This window comes from Schistocerca cancellata, chromosome 6 (genome assembly GCF_023864275.1).
Source record: "Schistocerca cancellata isolate TAMUIC-IGC-003103 chromosome 6, iqSchCanc2.1, whole genome shotgun sequence".
Lineage (NCBI taxonomy): Eukaryota > Metazoa > Arthropoda > Insecta > Orthoptera > Acrididae > Schistocerca > Schistocerca cancellata.
The window spans coordinates 181542400-181568071 of record NC_064631.1 but is presented as its reverse complement, the minus strand read 5'-3'; the positions used below and the strand labels follow the sequence as shown (position 1 = coordinate 181568071).

The following is a 25672-nucleotide window of genomic DNA, read 5'->3' as shown; positions in this document are numbered from 1 at the left end:
ATAGTGAGTCACTGATATTGCAGTCATATGATACTATGTTTTTTACATTTATGAAAATTTAAAACCAGTTGTCAGTCTTTGCACCACTTTGACATCTTATCAAGATTGAAACAAATATTTGTGCAGCTTCTTTCAGACAATACTTCATGTGTCTTCAGTGAAAAGCCTGGGGTTACTGTCAATATTGTCAGTTAGATCAGTGATATAATACATGAACAGCAAGTGTCCCAACACACTTCCGTGGGGCACATCCACAGTTACTTCTACATCAGTTGATTATCTGACATCTGAGGTAACTTCCTGTGTCCTCTCTATTTTTGATAAGAAGTAGGGTGTGATACTGAGTCAAAAGCTTTTTGGAAGTTGAGCAATTCTGCATGTAACTGACTGCCTTCATCTTTGGCTTTCAGTACATCATGTGGGAAAAGTGCGAGTTGGGTTTCACATGATCATTGCTTTTGGTATCCATCCTAGTTGGCATGGAGGAGGTCATTCTGTTCGATATTCCTCATTATGTTTGAGATCATATTATGTTCCAAGATACAACAACAAATCGAAGGCAAGGATATTTGGCTGTAGTTTTTGTTTATCGCTTCTGATTCTCTCGTTGTAGATGTGTGACCTAAGCTTCCTGGGCACCAGTTTTTGTTCAAGGTATCTACTATAGATTAAAATTAAAAGAGGGACTCACTAACAGCATCTGACAGGGATTCAACTGTCAAATTTTAATCTGCTCAAATGTACTGAAAGTGCTTTTAAAAAATTGTTGACACCTGGCCACATTCTGAACTGCTTTCAACTGCAATTAATACAGTCAATTCCTGCCTAGTGTGTGAATCAGTGAATGAGCAGAAGCAACCATGAAGGGTACAGATTAAACAAAAGTTTTCGAACACTAGGCATCTTTTTTGATTTGACTAAGGCATCTGATTGTGTCGATCACAAAATATTGATCCAGAAATTGGACATTATAGAATACGGGGAGGAGCCACAATTGGTTCACCTCGTACATTAATAACAGGCACCAAGTCACTCCCACAGTGCTGAGAATGACTATGATGTGGGGTCTGAGTGGGGCACAGTTAACTTGGGGGGGGGGGGGGGGGATGCCACAGGGATCAATGATGGGGCTATTCCTGTTCATTATTTATATAAATGATATGCTGTATAGTATTACAGGTGATTCTAAAATGTTTCTTTTTGGTGATGACACTAGCTTGATATTAAAGGATGTCGAGTGCAATGTTGGCACTGTTTCAAACAGTGCAGTTCAAGCCACAAGTTCAAGGCTTGCCAAAAATAATAAACTAACACTAAATCACAGTAAGACTCAGTTTGTATAGTTTCTAACACATAATTCAATAAAACCCGACATTTTACTTTTACAGAATGGCATATGATTAGTAAAACTGAACAGTTCAAACTTCTAGTTGTTCAGATAGATAGTAAACTGTCATGGAAAGCCCATGTTCAGAATCTTGTTCAAAGACTTAATGTTGCCACTTTTACCATTCGAACTGTGGTGTGCGTACTGTAAGACCTTCGGTACACACACCATCAGATTATTTGACTTGTTGCTCTAACAAAGTAGGCGAGTGTCAGCAATATGTCTCTTGGTCTTATCGTGGCGTGTTTATCTTCTGCCGTTAGGTCAGACGATAGAAATACCACTTGCACGCATACAGTAGCAGATTGATGGTGATAACTTTAAACAGAAATTGATTAATTTTCACACACATTTATTAAAATAATAAATAACATAGACATTACGTAACTTGATTCTGGATGCTGTTTACAATTGACAATCTGAAGTTCCTTTGGTCTTGGTACATTAATCTTATTCTCACATATCTCTGATACTTGACAAAAGAGTCTATACATTTATCTTCACGGCTATGTACAGGAATATGGTAATCTTATTAGGCGCAGACAAACTTGACTATAGACTGGTACAGACAAATGCAGACTGGTACAGACTAATGCAGACTGACTAATTGGAGGTCTGTACACTCGTTATAATACCTCGTTAGCAGCAATCTCATTGGCTGCGTTACATATTAATACACGGATCGGCGGAAGCAGAATTTGGTGCGTCTTTATGGAGCACCATCTCGTAGTGCGGAGACGGACGAGCGCTGCGCCTGCGCTGTTGTGCTTAGCGGGGCGCACTCTATTGGGAAAGCTGTGTATGCGCTGACTATGCGGAACTATGTACACAACACAAACGATATCTGAAGTGAGTGATATTCAACACAAAAAGTAGTCTACTTTGCTTGTTTTCATTCGCTTATAATGTATGGTATTATATTTTGGGGTAATACTTCCTATTCTCAAAGGATATTTTTGGCTCCGAAGTGGGCGGTTTGGGCAGTAAGTGTTGTAAGTTCACAAACCTCTTGCCGACCCCTGACACTGGGCGCTCTATGTATATATACTCTTTCGTGTCATTTTTTGTTAACAATAGCAGCTTATTCCTAAGAATTCACACTTTCACTTGGTTAATACTAGGCAGAAGTCCACTCAGCATTTGGATCACACTTTCTTGACTATTGTGCAGAGTGGCACGCAGTAAACTGCTGCATCCATTTTCAATAAGCTACCACAAGAATTGAACAATCTTAGCAGTAATCCACGCACATTCAAATCTGAATTGAAGAGTTTTCTGATGGGTCACTACTCCTATTTTGTCGAGGACTTCCTTGAAAATTTAAGCTGATTCCTGTGTTACATGGTTGATTGCATTTACATAAACTTATGGCTTGTAAGTTTTTTGGGTTCATAAACATTTTAGTTTATCTCTTATTACTTTTATGTTGTAATTTCATGTACTGGCATGTTCCAAGACATTGGAGATTTGCTCTCAATTTGGTCCTGTGAAACTAGACGTGTAAAATAAATAAATAATCCTTTTAACAAAAAATTTACAGCCTTTTCCTTGTTGCTAAAAAGCATTTGCAGCGCACATTTCTTTGTGCTAGAAAGGTTTTCTTGTTTTGATTCTTACTGGCACAATTATCATTGCTTGGACAACAGTTCCCAATGACATTAACCAGCAAATCACGGATATACTTCTTCAGAAAAATTAGGTGATGCTAATCGCATACCATGTTCTTCATATATCATCTCCGCAAGATTGAAAATGTTAACCAAGTTGGATTCCGCTGTGACCCGCACAAAACCAGTTTCTATTAACAGAAATGTATGGGGAAAACACAACAACATTAATTCAGATTTATCTGCACTGTTAACATTTACTGATACTGTGAAAGGAACTGATAACAAATGAGTTGCAAAGTCCACTAAATCTTAGTTGTGAACAAATGGGTCAAAACTATCAACAGAAACTGAATATCATTTTACAGATTATGATCAGTGTAAAATAAATAAATAATGATGTGCCATCAGACAAAACTGCACACCAAAAGTGTTGCCCAAGCACTGTCTGCTTCATCTCCACTAAGGATTTTTCCACACATCTGGTGGGCAATGAAATTGGCAACTTTCAATATTTTACATGTGCGCGTGCCGCACGCCCCCCCCCCCCCCCCCACACACACACTTGAATAATACATTTGTTCGAATTTCACACAAGGAAAAAACTTTCAGGGCAGATTTTGACATGTCAGATAGGACCATTCTCTTGTCAGAGCATCTGTGTTCCCCTCCAAAGGAAGCCTTGATACCTTCTTGGCAGGGGGTCTGTAGAGGCCTATACTAAAAACTTTTTCCCCCTTGAAAATTCAAACTCTCCTACACATACCAGCCATGCCATATATGCGAAATATAATGTAGCATTCAAAAGATTAGACATGTCAAAACATTGGCAAGACCAGATATTTGAAGATTGTGCAGAACATTTTGATCTTTCATGGGAAAAACTTTTCAGTACAGGCCTCCGCAGACTTCCCAGTTAGATTACACGGTATTCCTCTCTAAACTTGACACTCTGGCTAGGCTCAGCTGTTAAGAAATACACGAGGTTGATTTTGTGTGGGGGAGAAGGGGCACTATCCTGGAATGCAGTGCCAGTTGCAGGTTGCCTATCTGACAGTTTCAAGGATCAACAAAAATAAAGCAGACTGTTAGCATGAACTCTTTTTCACTGTTAACAAATCACAAGTACACTGAAATACAACGTACTAACTACGTACTAAAGAAAAATGAAACTGTATGAAAACAAACAAAATCTTTTCCCACTTCCGGCCTGAATTGGCTCTACTACTGCCATATGGACGGCACCAGAGGTCAGAAGTGCCAAAATGATTATACATCAAGCTTTCTTTTTTTCTTTCCTTTTTTTTAAAAAAAAAAACCTGTCAAGATGGCATTAATGTTCACAGGCAATGTTTGGTAAAATTTAATGTGGAACATTCAAAGATATGTCGTATTTTTAGCCATGAAAATTCTCTCAAAGTACAAGTAGTATTAGTATCTACTATGGCCTATAGTAAGCACTAAAATTTCTTCAGCTATTAAAATATTCACATTGGATCAACTGTAAATTGAAAAGCAGAATCTATAATAAAGAATCTACAACCTAAAATGCATCCTATCACTTTGACTTCAATTATACTTTCGTAAGATATACACTGTGATGTTGCACCAAAGTCTCTGTCATCTAACTACACTACCCAGGACTGTACAGACATCAGACAGTAAAGACAATCATCTGCAGCTTCTGAAATATTTCCTTTAAGCAAGAGTGCTAAAATATAGATAGTAGTTGCTGAGGGTAGCAAACAGATGTAATAACATAAGATGATGTACAGATGCTTTTGTTGAAGACATGAGCATTAGAAGTAGCATTCACTTCCACAGATCATACAACATGTAAGCCATTCTACTAAGTTGATTAACAGTTAAAAAGTTTGTTTCATTAACAGTATAATTATTTAATCATTTGCTGCATGTTTTGGGTTTATATTAAAAGGGATCATTCACGTTCTGTAAAATAAAGCTTGTGTGTACACTACTGGCAATTAAAATTGCTACACCAAGAAGAAATGCAGATGATAAATGGGTATTCATTGGACAAATATATTATATTAGAACTGACATGCGATTACATTTTCACGCAATTTGGGTGCAGAGATCCTGAGAAATCAGTACCCAGAACAACCACCTCTGGCCGTAATTACGGCCTTGATATGCCTGGGCATTGAGTCAAACAGAGCTTGGATGGTGTGTACAGGTGGTACTGCTGCCCATGCAGCTTCAACACGATACCACAGTTCATCAAGAGGATGACTGGCGTATTGTGACGAGCCAGTTGCTCGGCCACCACAGACCAGACGTTTTCAATTGGTGAGAGATATGGAGAATGTGCTGGCCGGGGCAGCAATCCAACATTTTCTGTATCCAGAAAGGCCCGCAGGACCTGCAACATGCGGTCGTGCATTTTCCTGCTGAAATGTACGGTTTCGCAGCGATCGAATGAAGGGTAGAGCCATGGATCAAAACACATCTGAAATGTAACGTCCACTGTTCAAAGTGCCGTCAATGTGAACAAGAGGTGTCCAAGACATGTAACCAATGGCACCCCATACCATCACGTCCGGAGATACGCCAGTATGGCGCTGACGAATAAATGCTTCCAATGTGCGTTCACCGCGATGTCGCTAAACACGGATGCGACCATCATGATGCTGTAAACAGAACCTGCATTCATCCGAAAAAATTACTGTTTGTCATTCGTGCACCCAAGTTCGTCGTTGAGTACACCATCGCAGGCGGTCCTGTCTGTGATGCAGCGTCAAGCCATGGTCTCTGAGCCATGGTCTCTGAGCTGATAGTCCATGCTGCTGCAAATGTTGTCGAACTGTTCGTGCAGATGGTTGTTGTCTTGCAAACGTCCCCATCTGTTGACTCAGGGATTGAGACGAGGCTGCACGATCCATTATGGCCATGCAGATAAGATGCCTGTCATCTTGGCTGCTAGTGATAAGAGGCCATTGGGATCCAGCACGGTGTTCCGTATACCCTCCTGAACCCACCAATTCCATGTTCTGCTAACAGTCATTGGATCTCGACCAACGGGAGCAGCAATGTCACGATACGATAAACCGCAATTGCAATAGGCTACAATCCGACCCTTATCAAAGTCCGAAATGTGATGGTACGCATTTCTCCTTACACAAGGTATCGCAACAACGTTTCACCAGGCAACACCAGTCAACTGCTGTTTGTGTATGAGAAATCGGTTGGAAATTTTCCTCGTGTCAGCAGGCTGTGTGAATGCTCTGAAAAGCTAATAATTTGCATATCACAGCTTCTTCTTCCTGTCGGTTAAATTTTGCGTCTGTAGCACGTCATCTTCGTTGTGTAGCAATTTTAATGGTCAGTAGTGTACTACGCTGAGCTAATAATTTCTTATGTACAAGTGCCTACAACCGTTTTGTGGAACACTTATTATGCCTCTACTGCTTGTGATAACAATTTTGTTTTGGTAAAGATTATCTGAAGATAATTCTGTTGTTAAAAAAGTACAGTTGTATATGTCAACACTAACTCTGTCCAGGATTGGATGCACATAACATTTACCTTGTTTGTGTGATGTGAATCTATGTTGTAGCGTTTATTAACATTACATTACAATGGCATTTCATTTTTACTGCACTGAAGAGACTCAATGCAAGAACTATTACAATTATTGATCCGAACAACAGCCAAGATGAGGCCCTCGCCAACTCCAACTGTACTACCTGGTCTAAATCCACACTTCTCTATTCATCCCTTCGCCCCCAGTATCTCCTGTGTCTTTTTCAGCCTTCCTGCTTCCCTTTTGTACTTACATTATTACCCAACTATCTCCTATCTAAACTCACAGGTTTCACTTTTCATTTTCTATTTCATGTTGTTGTTGTGGTCTTTAGTCTAGCGACTGGTTTGATGCAGCTCTCCATGCTACTCTATCCTGTGCAATCTTCTTCATCTCCCAGTACCTACTACAACCTACATCCTTCTGAATCTGTTTAGTGTATTCATATCTTGGTCTCCCTCTACGATTTTTACTTTTTAGTTTAAGCATCTCATTTCCTAATCTAATTCCCGCAGCATCACTCGATTTAATTCGACTACATTCCATTATCCTCGTTTTGCTTTTGTTGATGTTCATCTTATATCCTCCTTTCAAGACACTGTCCATTCTGTTCAGCTACTCTTCCAGGTCCTTTGCTGTCTCTGACAGAATTACAATGTCATCAGCGAACCTCAAAGTTTTTGTTTCTTCTCCATGGATTTGTAATTCGTACTCTGAATTTTCTTTTGTTTCCTTTACTGCTTGCTCAATATACAAATTGAATAACATCGGGGAAACACTACAACCCTGTCTCACTCCCTTCCCAACCATTGCTTCCCTTTAATGCCCCTCGACTCTTATAACTGCCATCTGCTTTCTGTACAAATTGTAAATAGCCTTTCGCTCCCTGTATTTAACCCCTGCCACCTTCAGAATTTGAAAGAGTATTCCAGTCAACATTGTCAAAAGCTTTCTCCAAGTCTACAAATGCCTTTCCTTAATCTATTTTCTAAGATAAGTCGTAGGGTCAGTATTTGTTCCAACATTTCTACGGAATCCAAACTGATCTTCCCTGAGGTCGACTTTTGCCAGTTTTCCATTTGTCTGTAAAGAAGTCGTGCTAGTATTTTGCAGCTATGACTTATTAAACTGATAGTTTGATAATTTTCACATCTGTCAACAGCTGCTTTCTTTGGGATAGAAATTATTATATTCTTCTTGAAGTCTGATGGTATTTCGCCTGTCTCATACATCTTGTTCAATAGATGGTAGAGTTTTGTTAGGTCTGGCTCTCCCACGGCTGTCAGTAGTTCTAATGGAATGTTGTCTACTCTTTCAGTGCTCTGTCAAACACTTCACGCAGTATCATATCTCCTATTTCATCTTCGTCTACATTCTCTTCCATATCTATAATATTGTCCTCAAGTACATCACCATTGTATAGACCTTCTATATACTCCTTCCACCTTTCTGCTTTCCGTTCTTTGCTTAGAACTGGGTTTCCATCTGAGCTCTAGATATTCATGCAAGTAGTTCTCTTTTCTCCAAAGGTCTCTTTAATTTTCCTGTAGGCAGTATATATCTTACCACTAGTGATATGCGCCTCTACAGCCATACATCTGTCCTCTAGCCATCCCTGCTTACCCATTTTGCACTTCCTGCCAATCTCATTTCTGAGACGTTTGTATTCCTTTTTCCTGCTTCATTTATTGCATTTTTGTATTTTCTCCTTTCATCAATTAAATTCAATATCTCTTCTGTTACCCAAGGATTTCTATTAGCCCTTGTCTTTTTACCTACTTGATCCTCTGATACCTTCAATATTTCACCTCTCAAAGCTAACCATTCTTCTTCTACTGTATTTCTTTCCCCATTCTTGTCAATTGTTCCCTAATGCTCTCCCTGAAGCTCTCTACAACCTCTGGTTCTTTCAGTTTATCCAGGTCCCATCTTCTCAAATTCCAACCTTTTTGCATTTCTTCAGTTTTAATCTACAGTTCATAACCAATAGATTGTGGCCAGAGTCCACATCTGCCCTGGAAATGTCTTACAATTTAAAACTTGGTTCCTGAATCTCTGTCTTACCATTATATAATCTATCTGAGACCTTCCAGCATCTCCAGGCTTCTTCCATGTATACAACCTTCTTATATGACTTGAACCAAGTGTTAGCTATGATTAAGTTATGCTCTGTGCAAAATTCTACCAGGCGGTTTCCTCTTTCATTCCTTACTCCCATTCCATATACACCTACTACGTTCCCTTCTCTTACTTTTCCTACTATTGAGTTCCAGTCACCCATGACTATTCAATTTTCATCTTCCTTCACTATCTGAATAATTTCTTTTATCTCATCATTTATTTCATCAATATCTTCGTCATCTGCGGAGCTAGTTGGCATATAAACTTGTACTACTGTGGTAGGCGTGGGCTTCAAATCTATCTTGGCCACAATAATGTGTTCACTATGCTGTTTGTAGTAGCTTACCCACATTCCTATTTATTATTAAACCTACTCCTGCATTACCCCTATTTGGTTTTGTATTTATAACCCTGTATTCACTTGACCAGAAGTCTTGTTCCTCCTGCCACTGAACTCCACTAATTAACACTATATCTAACTTTAACCTATCCATTTCCCTTTTTAAATTTTCTAACCTACCTGCCCGATTAAGGGATGTGCCATTCCATGCTCCGATCCGTAAAATGGGTTCTCTTTCTCCTGCTAACAATGTCCTCCTGAGTAGTCCCAACCCGGAGATCTGAATGGGGGACTATTTTACCTCCGGAATATTTTACCCAAGAGGACGCCATCATCATTTAACCATACAGTAAAGCTGCATGTCCTCGGGAAAAATGACGGCTGTAGTTTCCCCTTGCTTTCAGCCGTTTGCAGTACCAGCACAGCAAGGCCGTTTTGGTTAGCGTTCCAAGGTCAGATCAGTCAATCATCCAGACTGTTGCTGCCCCTGCAACTACTGAAAAGGCTGCTTGCCCCTCTTCAGGAACCACATGTTTGTCTGGCCACTCAACTGATACACCTCTGTTGTGGTTGCACCTACGGTATGGCTATCTGTATCGCTGAGGCACACAAGCCTCCCCACCAACAGCAAGGTCCATGGTTCATGGTTTTTTTCTTCACATATTTCAATTTTCTCCATTTTATTTCCAAATCCTTCCAATTTTATCTTTTGTTTCAATTTAAACTTTTTCATTCCTTTTGTGGGATCTAAACAATTTAACCACTGTCACATCAAATTCTGTTTATGTACCTGATAATCTACCTGATTCCAGTTGCTCAGTGATTCTTTTTTCTTTTCACCAATGGTGCTTTTAACTCCCCCGTCAATCCGTATTTTCTCTCTTCTTCTGATGATGGAAGATTTTATTCAATAGTGGATATTTAAGACATAAAAATATCTTTCAGAGTAAATGAAAATATTAGTTTCTTAAATAATTTTGAAAATGGTGTACCTTTACAAGAATTTCCCTTATTTCTGGACCCTCACGGTGTCCCAGAAGTGATATGTAGATGCCAAACTCGTAAAAATATGCACCAAACTTGTAGAGATCTACTACACAAGAATCTGCCTTGAGAATTTCCCTGAAACAAAATATTATGACAGTTACAAACAACACAATGACAGAGTAGACTACAAATAATAAGAATGAATCAACACATTCAAGTCATAACACAGTGCTAGTTTGGTAAATAGTGCTACGTAGTAAAATCTGGAGAACTATGTGATACTTTACTAATGGGCTGTTGTGAAAGACAGCAAACACAACCACTATGTAATCAGTTGCTGGTAAATTTTAAACGGAAGTATCTGTCAACTTAGGATACTCCCACTAAAGCTCAGGTAGCATTTTAACAAAACTTGAACATTTATTCACAGTTTACAAAGTTCCAGAACAAATAACCACATTAACAAAAGTTCACACTTCTCGTGTTTTTATGTGAAGTACCAACTAAATAGAGTTCCCTCGCTGATTAGATAGTGGAGGTTCAGCTGTCTCAGCATAAAGGCTCTCCACGGGGCTGGTGTAAAAAGCTCCAGATGCTAAATGCAATCCACAGTGGTTGACAGAGTCTAGATGCCAAAGAATAGATGGCTGTTCAGAGGAGTAAACTATGCTTCCGAAGTCCAATTCAAGCACACTAAGGCACAACACAGACGGAAGAGGACCACTCGGTCCGCTCCCTAGAAGGGACCACTCAGAACATGGAGTGTTGAGGGATCGCACACTGCGAACCAAAAGATATGAAATGTGGGAAGACCAGCACAGTTTTCTGTCAAACATAAGTCCCAACAATTTGGCAATGTCAGCGAACGGAAGGTAGACAGGGCCTAGATGTAGGGATGGCGGATAAAACTCTGTATGACGCCAAAAATTTAAACAGATGGTCTTGCTGGGAGAAAATCTGAAGCTGGTTTCGCTATTTCATGAGTGGAAGCAATCGAGGGATCCTTGAAGATGTAGTTCAAGAAGGCTGGTTTGTTGAGAGCTGTAGTAGATTGTAGAATCATCGACAAAGAGGGAGCCTGAGACATCGGGAAGGAGATAATCCATAATTGGATTTATGACCATGGCAAACAGTACAACACTTAGCACGAAGCCATGGGGCATCTCATTTTCTTGGGTTAAAGTATGGGAGAGAGTAGTGGTCATCCACACCTTAAATGCTTAAATGTGTGCTCTGTCATAAATTCAAGGATGAAAGGGATAGCCGACCTCAAAAGCCCCAAGAGAACTGTGTGCTGAAGATGCCTGTCCTCCAACAGGTATAGTATGCCCTCTCCAGACCAAGCATTATAGCTACCGTTTGGCATTTCCTGAGAAAACTGTTTATCATGTAAGTGGAGAGAGCAACAAGATGATCAACTGTGGAACAATGCTTTCAGAAACCACATTTGGCAGGTGTTAAAAGGTTTCGGGACTCCAGCCACCAGCCTAAACGGCACTTTACCATACTCTCCGAAACCTTACATACACTACTCATGAGAGAGAAGGTGCGATAGCTAGAGGGGAGATGTTTATCTCTTTCCAGGTTTCAGAACAGGAATGAAGATAGCATCCCGCCATCTTCTGAGAAAGGTACTGTGGGTCCAAATTCGTTTATGAAGACGAAGGAGGTAACACAGACTACGGTATGATAAATGAAGCAACATTTGGATGTTGATGCTGTCTCGTCACGGAGTAGAAGATGGAGAGTGAGTGTTGGAGTTCCTGCTTAGAAAAAATGGTACTACAGCTTTCGCAATTTTGAGATGAGAAAGCAAGAGGTTGCACTTCCGCTGCTCGTTTCCTTGAGAGAAAGGCTGGTGGGTAATTTGAAGAGCTCAAAATCTCAGCAAAGTGCTGACCCAATGAGTTAGAAATTGCGACCGGGTTCACTTAAGTATCTTGCACGACTGTTAACCCAGAGGTCAGGGAGAAACTAGACATGCCGTATAACTGTTGAATTCGACTCCAAACTACAGATGAGGGCGTGAAGGTGTTAAAGGAGCTGGTAAAGAAGTCCCAGCTTGCCTTCACCCTATCGCAGATGATGCAACGGCATCGTGCACATAACTGCTTATAGCGGGAACAGTTGGCCAACATAGGATGATGGCGAAAAACGCAAAGAGCACGCCTCCTCTCATGTATTGTGTCATGGCATGCCTCATTTCACCAAGGAACTGGGGTGGGGGGCACCAGGTCAAAGGGGAGGTACAAGGCACTGAATGTTCTGCAACTGTAAGGATAACTTCCGTAACATGAGTGACATGATCATCGATGCTAGGAAACTGACAGATCAAATGCTGCTATAGAGGAGAAAAGTGCCCAATCAGCTTGAAACTACCAGTGTCTTGGGCGCATAGATGGCAGTTGTGGCTGTATTCGAAGAACACTCGAATGTGTATCAGCAAGAGCAAACCATTCAAAGTGCCGAGCTAGCAGAACAGTACCGACCGAAAGGTCCAAATGAGAGTAGGTTGACGTGGAGGCATACAAAAAAGTAGGTTACCCTGTATTGAGGCAAACAAGATCCACTTGGTGGAAGAGATCGATCAATAGGGAGTCTCTCAGATAAGGACATGGAGATCCTCAAAGCGGGTAGTGGGCGTTCAAGTCCCCAACCAACAAATAGGGGGTGGGAGCTGACCAAGGAGATGGGCTTTTGCCATTGGTGTGGTACAGAGAGGTGTATCCAAAAAGGAAAAGACATACAGTGGCAGCTTGGGAAAAACTGTTGAAGGGGCTTGGGTGATAATGGGTAGTATCATGAAGAAGAAACATAATCCCCCGAGTGTTGGAGTGGCATCAACAGAGGGGAGATCAAACCGGACTGAATGGAAATGAGGGAAGACAAAGTGATCGTACGGACATAGCTTTGTTTCCTACAAACAGAAGACGACCGGGATCGTAAGAGGATCGACAATTCATCCTGATTGGAGCGAATTCCACAGATATTCCAATGGATAGACACAGGGTGGCCAGAAAAGGGAAAAATATCACCATGGTTGCCATCAACTCAACGGCTGCTGAGAGTTGGCAGCCGACGGCATGGAAAGGCATTCAGCCAAAGCAGAAGATCCTGATCCATAGATTGTTTGGGGACAGCTCCTGCCGCCAGTAATCGGCTAGTTGATCTGCCACCAGCGGTGTGTCTCGGCGACATGGAAGATGGCCGAGGGCGGCTACCACTGGGTGGCGCTGTAGAAGAGACATGCCGTGGCGGAGAAGGAGAGGAACTTTCTTATGAGCCTTCTTGGAAGCAGGACATCGAGATGGAAGAGGAGTTGATGGATGTGGGGCCTGGGTACGTAAAAAATCTTCACAATAGGTGCTTTTTCGGAAGTTCGGGCGTCCGATTTTGAGGTCTGTGATTTAGCAAAAGCTGATGAATGTTGAGCCTTAGAGTGAGCTGGTGATAGTGGGGAGGTTGAACGGGTGATCTTTGAGCTGGCCAATCTGACGACCGCGGCACTAAAGGTGAGATTGCAAGTCTGGGTGGCTACCTCCTTAGTAGAGCGAGGAAAGGCGGAGACAGTGCCTATATTTACCCCACTGGGAGCACAGTGGGCTTTCTACTGGCAAATAACTTACCATTTCCTTCACTCGGATTTCCTGAATAATGCGTTCATCTTTAAAAATAGAGGAATATCTAGAGGAAGCAGCATGGTCGCCCACACAGTTGAAGCAACAAGTAGATGGAGGTGGACTATCACTCTCATGGGCATCCCTTCTACAGGTAACGCATTTGGCCATATTGGAACACGACTGGCTGGTATTATTAAACAACTGGCACCGATAGAAATGTGTAGGGTTGGGGTTGTAAGGTCGAACTGAAATTATCTCATATCCCACTTTAATATTTGATGGAAGCTGAACTCTGTCAAACGTCAAGAAGTGAGTGCGGATCGCTACCAATTCCTTTTCAACCCGTTTCATGACTCTATGTACGGCCGATACACCCTGATCAGAAAGGTAATGCTGAAAGTCCTCATTGGATAATCCATCAAGCGATCTTGTATAAACCACCCTGCGCGATGAATTTCAGGTACGGTGCGCTTCCACCCAGGCACAGAAGGTGTGTAGCAGTGTGGTTCGAAGCAATTTATGTTCCTGGAGTGCACCGTCTGTTTCTAACTACAAGGTGCCATTTCGTAACCAGGAACAACACTTTACAAGATCTACAGTTGCGTCAACATCGTTCTGAATATTGAAAGATTTGACTGTGAAGAAGTCTTGACCTTCATCAGATCGAGAAACAACTAGGAACTTTGGCACTGACAGAAGAATTGTCCATGGCTGAGACTAATCTAGCTTTCTCTTGTGGGCAGAAATTGTAGAATTAGAAGAAACCATTGTGAAAGCATCCACCATGATTACTGGCATCTCCGGCTGCGCTCTCCTTCCAAGTGGGGGCCCTCTCTGAGGGCACTCCCGCCTTAGGTGATTGTCCACATCTCAGGTCACACCTCCCGAGAAATGGCATGTTCGGAAGGTACTAGCTCGGGTAATCACTGCTCCCTGGACCTGGCCTTTACCAAAGGGTACATACGTGTCCTACTTCTCTACCCGAGGCAGGGAATTACACGTTGCTCCATCACCGGGTTACGCATGGGAACATCTGGGTCAGCCTTCAGGCATGCATAGGGAGGAAAGAAAGAGAAAGGGAGGAACAAAGAAAAGGAAAGAAGAGAAGAATTGTCAAATGCCGCACCGGAGAAGAAGGTAAAGAAGAGTGTCAAGGAAAAGAGGACAAAGTAAGGATAGAGGCTTTCCAGTAGAGAGATAAAAGAAGAGAAACCACATCTTACAGTCACAAGCGTCCATCTCTGGATGCAGGCACAAAACATATTCCTGAAGAGAGGAAGATGGGGAAGGGGTGGGGTGGGGAGGAAGGATTGGGGACAGAGAGGGATGTGGAAAGGGAAGGTATACAGCCCGAAAAGGAATGAGAGCTGCACTAGCTTGGGGCCCCGTGCTTGCCACGTACATATCCACAACAGAGTTTTGGACCCCATGAGGGGCTGAGGGAATGTAGCTGTCATTTACAAGTACAATGTTTTCGTCTTCAGGTAATTTAAGAGTGAAAATTTATTTTCTTGGGTATTACTTGCAATAAGTAACTAAGTACAGGGTTATTCTAAGTGATGAACCCATTTTCAAAACTTCATATTTATACAAGTACAAATCCAAAATGAGCAAGTTTTATACTAATAAAAAGAGGAAGTTTCAAAGTTTTTTGTAATTATGTTTGATATAATTTAATAATTTGTAATTAGGTTTTAATATTTATTTAACAATTAGAAATGTGATAAATTAAGTGTTCAATGCGGCCACCATTGGCTGCACGGCAAACATTGATGCTGTAGCCAAACTCGCCTCAAACACACAAAAGCGTATCTGCTGTTACTGAGTGCCTGGCAGCACGGCTGCAGATCATTCAGAGTGGTCGGCAGAGGCGGAACTTAAACAGCTTCCTTCACATAACCCATAAGACATAATCGCAGGGTATGAGATCAGGAGATCTCAGTGGCCAGAAGTGCAGAGCCAGGTCCTCAAGACCCCTGCGACCAATGCAGTGCTGAGGAAGGGAGTCATTCAAAACGGCTTGTACATCACGGTGACAATGGCGAGGAGCTTCAGCCTGTTGGAAAATGAAGACCCGGGAATCTTCCATAACTTGAAGGAACAGCCATTGTTCCAACATGTCCAGGTATGTGATTCCCGTTGTAATTCTTTCGGCAAAGAAAAATGGTCCATAAACCTCTGTACGGTATACGGCACAGAACATGTTGATATCTGGTAAGTCTCTTTAGTGTTGAAATGGCGAATGTGCATTTCCCAAACCCCATATGCGAACATTGTGTCTGTTGACTTTTCGACTAAGGTAGAACGTCGCTAAAAATTTTATGCTGTAGGAATGCGTCATCCTCCATCATTGGTAGCACAGAACCGCAAAATGTGAGATGCTTTTCTTTTTCATTGGGGTTGAGAGCCTGCACAAGCTGTAAGTGGTAGGGCCTGTACAGCAAATGCTGTCTCAGAACTTTCCATACAGTTCGTTGGGGTATTCCAAGTTCTTGACTGGCACTATTGGTAGACTTACTGGGTCTGCGCACAAAACTTTCTTGAATCTGTCGGACATCATCCCCTGACACATGCGGTAGGCCTGTGCTTTTTCCTTTGCACACACTCCCAGTCTGTTTAAATTGCTTAAACCAATTACTAATGTTTTTGCGAGTTGGTGGTCGAATACTGAATTTGGTATGAAATGCCCACTGCACTGCAATTTGCAACTCACTTTTTGCGAACTCAAGAATGCAGAAAACCTTGTGCTCCACAGTCACCATCTCAGTCACAACCACCAGTGAAACAGAATGACAGCCCTATTGCCATGCGAACTCTACTGGCCGCTTCTGAAACCATCACTAGCCACTCATCAAAAACTTTTTAAACTTTCTCTTTTCATTGGTATAAAGCTTGTTCATTTTGGTTCTGTACTTGAATGCATATGAATTTTTGAAAATGGATTCTTCATTTAGAATAACCCTGTAAATTGTGCTTCATCAAATAATACTGATAATAAAAGTTTTTTTTTTAACAAATTGTGGGTCTGTAAATTAATAGGGACGAAGTGCTGAGCAGTTAGCAATGATTTATTGGGAAAAGTAAATTCCAAACATAAGGTGACACGCTGTATACCAAAATTACAAGCTTTGTATGAACAAAACTACGTAACTTTTTGGCGAAGCACCTAATTTGTCTTCTGAACAAAAACTGAAAATATTCCATACATTAAATCATGAAGTAGGATCATCAGTAGATATTAAAGTGGTTCAAGCAGGAGTTGATCATATCTCAGAAACTGTCAGTACCAGGATTAAACTGTTTGTTTTCAACGAACCAACACTTTCTTTTTCTTTTTTCTTTTTTTTTTACTCCAATAACAAGTTCCTTATGACAGATCCTTTACAGTGGTATGAAAATGAAGATTTCACCAATGATCTGCACCCAGTATGCTGTTACAGCTCCTCCACTGACAACATAATACTTTTATACTGGCATGTCCATCTCTCGTGACGTCTAGTCATTAATTCTGCATTACGTGGAGGTGGGGCAGATACTTTTGATCAGCCATACTGAGACTGGTTTCAGTGACCATGAGGTAGTTGTAGCAATAATTATTTCCAAAATACAAAAGTTAATTAAAACAAGTAGAAATATTTACATGTTCAGTAAACTATATAAAGAGGCAGTAGTGTCATATCTCAAACAGGAACTCAAAACTCTTGCTTTTTGGCAGGAGTGTGTAGATCAAGTGTAAAAGAGTAGTTGATTATGCACTGGATCAATTTGTATAGAGTGTTTATAAATAAATGGTGCAGTTTTAAAAATTAATACTAAATCAATTTATTATTTTATACGGACAAACCTGACAGTACAAGCAGCAGCAACTGTCCAATGTTTTCATGGGCCACGCACTGTTCGCTTGTCATGCTTACTACGCTATCATTTCCGAGGCGGCATTGCGACAGAAAATGGTATTCTGTGTACTCCGTTTTGAGATGTTCAGATCTGTGGTTACAGTGCAACATGAGTTTCATGCATGGTTTAGGAAGGACCCATGCCCAGCATAACAAAGGTAGGTGACACCAACAGTTCATAGGAACCAGATGCCTTTGTATGTGGAAGAGTCCTCCTTGACCTCAGGTGTCAGATGCAAATGTTGAAAGAGTGCACGAGGCATTTCACCACAGTCCTTGCAAGTCACTTAGTAAAACAAACTGGGATTAGTGCATACCCTCACACCAGCAGACAAAGTGAAAAGAGATTACTTTCTTGAAGGATTGCAGTTCAAATGGAGGATGCTGGTTTTGTGTAAAGATTCATCTGCTGCAATGAAGCCACTTCTTGTGTAAGTCACACGATGAACACACATAATGTCCATAGCTGGAAAGAGAACAAGCACATGCGCTGGTAGAACATCCCTGTGACTTTCGACAAATGATCATTTTCCGTCCAGTGTCACACAAAAAAGTGCCCATTTATCTATGAACAACAAATGGTGATGGGTACCTCATTTTGAGACACATTGGAAATCTGTCTGTTACCCGAGCCAGACACCAGTTATGAAGATTACATTTTGCAACTGGGCAGTGCTCCACCCCAATTTCAGAGGAATGTACAAGAATTTCTCAATCATGTTCACCACCGATGCTGGATTCGATGTACTGCAGCAGCAGACAACAACCTTCTCCCCTGGTCACCCCATTTGCCAGATTTAATACCCCTCAGATTTCTTCCAATCGGAGCTTGAGAAAGACAGTTTACATGCTGCCAATGCCTGTATCCCTTCAGGAAGTGTGTGGTTGGATAAAGCACGCACTGCACACCACAATGGAGAATATGCTACACTGAATATGAGAAGAGTTTGATTACTGTGTAGATGTGTGACATAGGGTGAACATATTGAAGGATCGTGATTAATGCATCAAGAACTTGTGACAGTTGCCACTGCTTATGCTGTAAGGTTTGTCTATATAAATTAGTAAATTGAATTATTTTTAGTTTTTAAAACCACACCATTCATTTCTAAACATCCTGTATATGGTGGAATAGATCACGATGGGAGGGACTCTCCATGATGTTTTTCTTTCGTATTCATTAGTGTTCTGACTGGTGAATGCAGCCCCCCCCCCCCCACACTTTCCCATAAATTCCTCTCATGCCGACCTCTTCATCTTAGAGAAGCATGTGCACCCTACATCCACAATTATTAGTTGGATATATTCCAATCTCTGTCTTCCCCATCAGTTTTTACCTTCTACAGCTTACCCTAGCACCATGAAAGTTATTCCCTGACATGTTAACACATCCCATCATCCTGTCCCTTCTTCTTGTCAGTATTCTCCATATGTTGAAAAGAACATATGGAGAAACTCCAGTTCCATAGATAACCTCCTCATTTTTTATCTTACCACTCCACATAATTTTCAAAATGTTTCGATTCTCTTGTATTTGAGTTTTCCCAAAGTCCACATTTTACTAACACACAGTGCTGTGCTCCAAACGCACATTTTTAGAAATTTTTTGCTACTAGTAAACCTTCTTTGATCAGGAATGCCCTCTTTGCCTCTGTTTTCTCTGTTCCCCTTGTTTTGTCTATCATGTGTTAACTTTCTTCCAAAGTAGCAGGATACCGGTCTTTTTACAAAACTTTATTGAGAAAATCTAACAATAGAAACTCCAGGTACGAATATGAACAATATTAGGAAAAGGATAGATTTCTACCCACTATAGAGACGACACACTGAGTTGCAGATAGGCACAACAAAAATACACATTTAATTTTCAGTCAAAGCCTTTTTCAGAAGAAAAAAAAAAAAAAAAAAAAAAAAAAAAAAACCCATACACACACGTGTGCAAGCAAGCACACACCAAACATACTCCAGCTGACTGCAGTACGATTCTACTGATGCTAACGTACATTTAATGTGGGACCACAAAGACAACATAAGTGAAACTAGCGCTCATACGGAAGTGTAGAGAGAGTTATTTTTTATTTGCTTCATTTTCGAGTGGAACAGGAATGGGAATGACTAGCAGTGGTACAAGGTACCCTCTGCCACGCACCATATGGTGGCTTACGGAGTATGTATGTACGAACATAAGTACTTATTAGACTGTTCATTCCATTTAACAGGTCCTGCAAACCTTCCTCTCTTTCACTTAGGACAGCAACAAGATCAGCAAAACTTATCATTGATAGCTTACACATTGAATTTTAATCCCACACTTCTTTCATTTCCGCCACTGTATAGGTTGAATGGCAATTGCGAAAGACTGCTTCCCTCCATTACAAGTGTTTTAATCTGAGTGCTAGAATCTGAGCATTCCATTCTTAACATTCCCTCTTGGTTCTTATAGATATTGTGCATTGTCCATCTTTCCCTATGGCTTACTCCTATTTTTCTCAAAATTTCGAACATCTTGCACCACTTTACATTGTTAATCTTGTTTTACAGATTGACAAATCATGTTAATGTTTCTTAATTTTCTTTGACAGTCTTTCTTCTATCATTAAGCCCAATGTCGGAACTGCATTTCCAGTGCCTTTACTGTTCCTGAAGTCAAACTGATCATCACCCAACAGACCCTCAATTTTCTTTTCCATTCTTCTGTGTATTATTCTTGTCAGCAACTTGGATGCATGAGCTGTTAAGTTGATTGTGAGATAGTTATCACACTTATCTGTCATTGCTATCTTCAGGATTGTGTTGATATTTTCAGCAAGTCTGATACTAGTCTCCAGTTTCATAGATTCTGTACACCAACTTGAGTAGTCATTTGGTTACCAGTTCCTCCAATGATTTTAGAAATTCTGAAGGAATGTTATCTGCTTCGTCCCTCTTATTTGATCACAATTCTTCCACATTTCTGTTAAACTCTGACTCTAATATCAGATCCCCTTAAGTCTTCCATATTGATTCCCCATCTCTTCTTCTATCATGTCATCACACTTTAGCATCATTCTCACAATGAGCTAGATACTTTTAAATTGCTATAAAGTGACCACAAAGTCATGTTTGGGCTGCTTATTAGGCTTACTGGAAGCAATCATACTTGTACAGTAATTGAATTGCGTACCTGAGTAATTGAAATATGAAGAAAAGAAATTGAAAAGGTAAGTTTGTACCAAAGGTCAATCATGACACAGCTGCTTAAATGTAAATGCACAGTAATCAATTAACTCAAATGAACAAGCAAACTTAAGTTCAAGTGTAAGGATACTGAGAGTAGAAGACATTGATGGAACTCAGTACAACATAAGAAAAAACATGTCTGCAACAACAGTATTGGATGGCATATACACTACTTTTTCAAAGCAAATATGACCATTGTTCCAAAATAGGCAGCAAAGTTAGGTTACTGGCAGCACTGGACTTTTGTCCGCACAGCCATTCCGGCTGTTTGTAATTTTATAATTATTTCTATGCATGCCAGAACAGAGATTTTTTCCTCGTTTTTATTCTTATCATAAACTGAAACTAGCAAAAAATTGCGATGAGAGACAGCTGTACCATTTACAATGTGTGTTCAATCATCGATCGTAACATTGGCTCATATTTTGCTATTACTTTGATTCTATCATTTTTACTAATTGTTGCTATCACCATAATCATTTGACTCTTTTTGCTGAGTATTACTAAAGGTAAAAAAATATCACAATTCAATTTACACTGAGCTATCTCATTCCTACAACACACAACCCATTTTTGATTTAAAAGACACCTAGCTTATAACTTCAACCTGCATAACACTTCATAACTAATGTTGCTATCCAAGAAAACAGGGCATACTGCTGTACCCCATTCTCATCATGTAAATGTTACCGAGCTAGGAATGCAACAACTGTGTTCCCACCACATGGGATTCCTTGAGCAGGATACCTGCCTGAGAATCAAAGAAATCACCCTTAAAACATAGGACTGAACCAGGGGATTTGAGATAATTTTAATTTGTTTCTGGGATTTATTCTAACCAGCACAAAGCTGTGTGTATCTGAATAAACTGCGTCATACCTGTATGCTTCCTTATACACTTTTGGAATGTCCACTGATACAATCTTCTGTCTTTGATGGCCAAGGGCACGTGCCAACCAATATGGTAGTTCCATATTAGTACCAGCATTAATATGCTCACTTTCGGAACCCTGATCGAGGAAACCTAGTAAATAAAACAATTTGCTTGATTATCTTGTTGCATTAATTACTCTTTTTTTGTGTTAAGTGTAGTCCAGACTGGAAACATCTCATCAGACTCATTTCACTTTTATGAGTAATGTATTTCGGTGGTTATGTTGCTGTTGCTATGGTCTTTAGTCTCAAGATTGGTTGATACAGCTCTCCACATGAGGCAATTAACACTTATTATAGTGCTTCAGCAGTACATCTGTCCTCTTCATATGCACTGAGTGTAGTATCCAATTATCTGCTGATTATAACAGTTACAACACACAGTTCAACATGGAGAATACTGAGTATCTTGTTCAACCGCACTAAAGTTATTTGGAAGCAATTCTTTTCTGTAACAATATAGGTGTACATATGAATTAACAAGCATATTAGTTGATTACCTCTCAGTAGTAGGATGACATTTCACACATAATATGTGACAATATGTCATTCTCGAGCAATCACGGGTTGGTTCAGTAAATTTTAATCGAAAGATCTAGTTGTAACATTTATAGTTATGCCAACGATAATGTTTACTCATAAAAGGAAATTTCGCAATCTGCTATATACCTACGATAGGGAAAAAACTAAATATTATGACACAACCAGCTTCAAATGGCTCTGAGCACTATGGGACTTAACTTCTGAGGTTATCAGTCCCCTAGAACTACTTAAACCTAACTAACCTAAGAACATCACAGACATCCATGCCCGAGGCAGGATTTGAACCTGCGACCGTAGCGGTCCAACCAGCTTTCACGCAAAGCGAACTTGGTAGTGTTATTTAAAGCCAAACACATACATTTTAAAAGGTCACCTGAATGAGATTTCTTTTTAATGCTATATGCGGTCCTGTTTTTCATTTAGCGTTATCGGACCAGTTTGTGTATTAAAACAGCAGGAAAGTCGGATAATGGCATATAAAAATCGTAGCCTTTATACAGACCACTTACCTAAGCGCAACACTTGCACTTCGAATTTACATGGAACACGTTCCTGTGATGCCATTATATCATCTATCGAAAAATAATCCGGGAAGAAACTTCTTTCGAAAAACATTTTTCCAACAGCTGACAGATTCACCCCAACGAAGAATAACAACAAACAAAAATGACAGGGATTTTCCCGCCACTTTGACGTTTCAAAGTATTTCGCACAGATAATCCTTCGGTTTCAGCGATATTACCACAGCTTACTGCTGCACACAAAGCGAGATCCCCAGCGGTGGAATCGACTTTTAGAAGCCAAATGTGTGGTGATGTAGATTAGGGGCCCAGGTATCACACACTGCAGCCATTCACCCTTGTGGGCCCTCGTTTGGGAGTAATTGACGAAAAAAATTTCGGAATTTTGCGTGATGGTCAATAGCGTAAAAAGACGCATTACATAGTCCATCTGTAGGTGTAATGGCTAGGATAATAGCTTCAAGCTCCACAGGCAAGGGGGAGGTTGCAAGTGATACACAAAGGGGAATGTGCCAGATGAATGGAATGTAGTCTGGAGTTCGTTGGAAATTTCCTATTCACAAAATAATACCCTAATGACCGCACTTTTGTTGGTAAATGCAGGTGGTGTATATTCCTCCAGATGTCATGCCAAGAGTGACCGACGTATTTTTGTTCTATGATGTTTTTGGTCTGAAAGTTCATTAAGTGTTGGTGTATTTTCTTGACTTTGATGACATCTTTCTCGGGTGTTCCCAGTCTAATGTAGCTATATTCTACGAAGAAATATTTCAGGTGGTAAAGTTCATTTCGGATGTGGTGAACGTCTATTGGGACGTCCTGGCTGGCCGGCGTTGTTTCATTTAAAAGAAATGCTGCAACACTATTGACTGACCGCTTCCACGGTTTATATGTTTTACAGACGTACAATGCTTGTGCTTTATTATACACATCTGTAAGGTTCAATACACTGTTCTCAGTCAAATGGCTCTGAGCACTATGGGACTCAACTGCTGTGGTCATAAGTCCCCTAGAACTTAGAACTACTTAAACCTAACTAACCTAAGGACATCACACACATCCATCCCCGAGGCAGGATTCGAACCTGCGACCGTAGCGGTCGTGCGGTTCCAGACTGTAGCGCCTTTAATTGCTCTGCCACTCCGGCCGGCTGTTCTCAGTCGGTAGTGTCAACGTTTGGTACTTGACTTTGAAGATGTGGCCGCAGCTGACGAAGTGGCCAGAAGCATCCAAAATCCCGTTCGCCACTTCCCTCTGCATTTGCAGGGCTTGCGCCACGTAATTTAATTTAGAGGATAAATAGATGTTTACGAGAGCCACTCTTTGTATCTCATCAAGAGTACGGAGATTGTGCTGACGTGTAAAAGCACGGATGGTGTTGAGGATTCTTCTGTAATTAACTGCAATGGTCTGCCGAATATTCCTTGTATATTCCACCCAAGACAGGTTTGGAACTATAAAACTGTTACAGTAAGCGATTTACCCTTCTGCTTGTCCATTATTGTTTTCAATTTTGTTTTATTTATCATACTGCTTTTTACAGACAAGTAAAATATCTATAACATCTTTTCGCCAGCTAATCAGAAAAGCAAAACGTATGGGAACTCCTAATCCACTTCCAATATTCATTATGACAGACTTATTTCTATTCAGTTTCACACCAGATACTTGTTCACATTTGTTATGTCAAGTGCTTTCTCTATCTCGTCCACTTGGGGCGCTGCTATTGCTGTGTGTAACAAAAATGAAACAGAGTGTTGAGATTCTTATATCAGACTGTATTGTTACCATGGAGTGTAAATATCTTTGGAATGACCATTCGAAGGCGCAGAGTGAGAATTCTGTCCGCAACATGGCAACATCTCATTCGATTCAAGTCACGTGATCTTTAAATGGAGCATTATAGCTTGTATAGCACTTAGCATATTTTGAGTGTTACTACTTCGCTGCTACAGATGGATCAGCTTCAGAAGTACTGTGAAAGTTTGTATATGCATTTTACTGTTATCTTAACAGTTTGATACCAGGAACTGAAATTACCTTATGGATATGAGGAGCAATGGTACTGTGCTTTTTCGTCATTGTGTTATAGCTCAAATTCCACGTAATTTACGTTTTTTCGGTAGGGGAATAAAAAATGACAGCCAACAATATTTTTTACGTTTTCTTTTGTAATTAATCGTATTGCAATGAAACTGTAGAGGGGGCAACAGTGCCACAAACAAACAACAGCTTTGGAACTATAAAACTGTTACAGTAAGCGATTTACCCTTCTGCTTGTCCATTATTGTTTTCAATTTTGTTTTATTTATCATACTGCTTTTTACAGACAAGTAAAATATCTATAACATCTTTTCGCCATCTAATCAGAAAAGCAAAACCATACACTATGCACAAAAAAATAAAAAATGCAAGACCAATGCTAGATTTTTGGAGTGATAAAAAGATAACAGCTAAGAACTTCGTTTTTTACATTTTCTACTGCGCTGATTCATATTTTCGAATCTGTTATAATTAATTACAGTGCAATGACACTGTATATGAAACTGCCTCATGCAGAAATACTTACACATTCACAAGGTTGGTTGATTAATTTGGGGGAGGGGACCAATCAGCGAGACGTCAGTCCCATTGGATTAGTGAAGGATGGGGAGTGAAGTTGGCTGTACCCTTTCAAAGAAACCATCCCAGAATTTGCTTGAAGCGATTTACGGAAATAACAGAAAACCCAAATCAGGATGGCTGGACATGGGTTTGAACAGTTGCCCTCCTCAATGTGATTCTAGTGTGCTAACCATTATGCTAACTCGCTCGTTCACACACAAGGGTTAAGAACTTGCATAAATTGGAGGAAATTAATCAGACTGTCATGTATAAATTTTGTCTGCGTATGAACACTGCACCAATATGTGTACACTGACTGACAGTTTACTCAAGTACATGTCCAAATTTGT

General features: G+C 40.4%; 1 protein-coding gene across 1 annotated transcript in view; it reads right to left on the bottom strand.

Moving 5' to 3' along the window:
* The window catches only part of LOC126088106 (DNA replication complex GINS protein PSF3), a 45191-nt gene extending 22297 nt beyond the window's left edge, over nt 1-22894 (bottom strand). The window contains exons 1-3 of the mRNA XM_049906201.1: nt 22707-22894; nt 21601-21745; nt 9992-10121 (exon numbers count right to left, since the gene is read on the bottom strand). Coding sequence (XP_049762158.1) covers nt 9992-10121; nt 21601-21745; nt 22707-22812 — 381 coding nt within the window. The 5' untranslated portion in view covers nt 22813-22894. The remainder of the gene's footprint in view (nt 1-9991; nt 10122-21600; nt 21746-22706) is intronic.
* Nucleotides 22895-25672: the final 2778 nt, after the last annotated feature.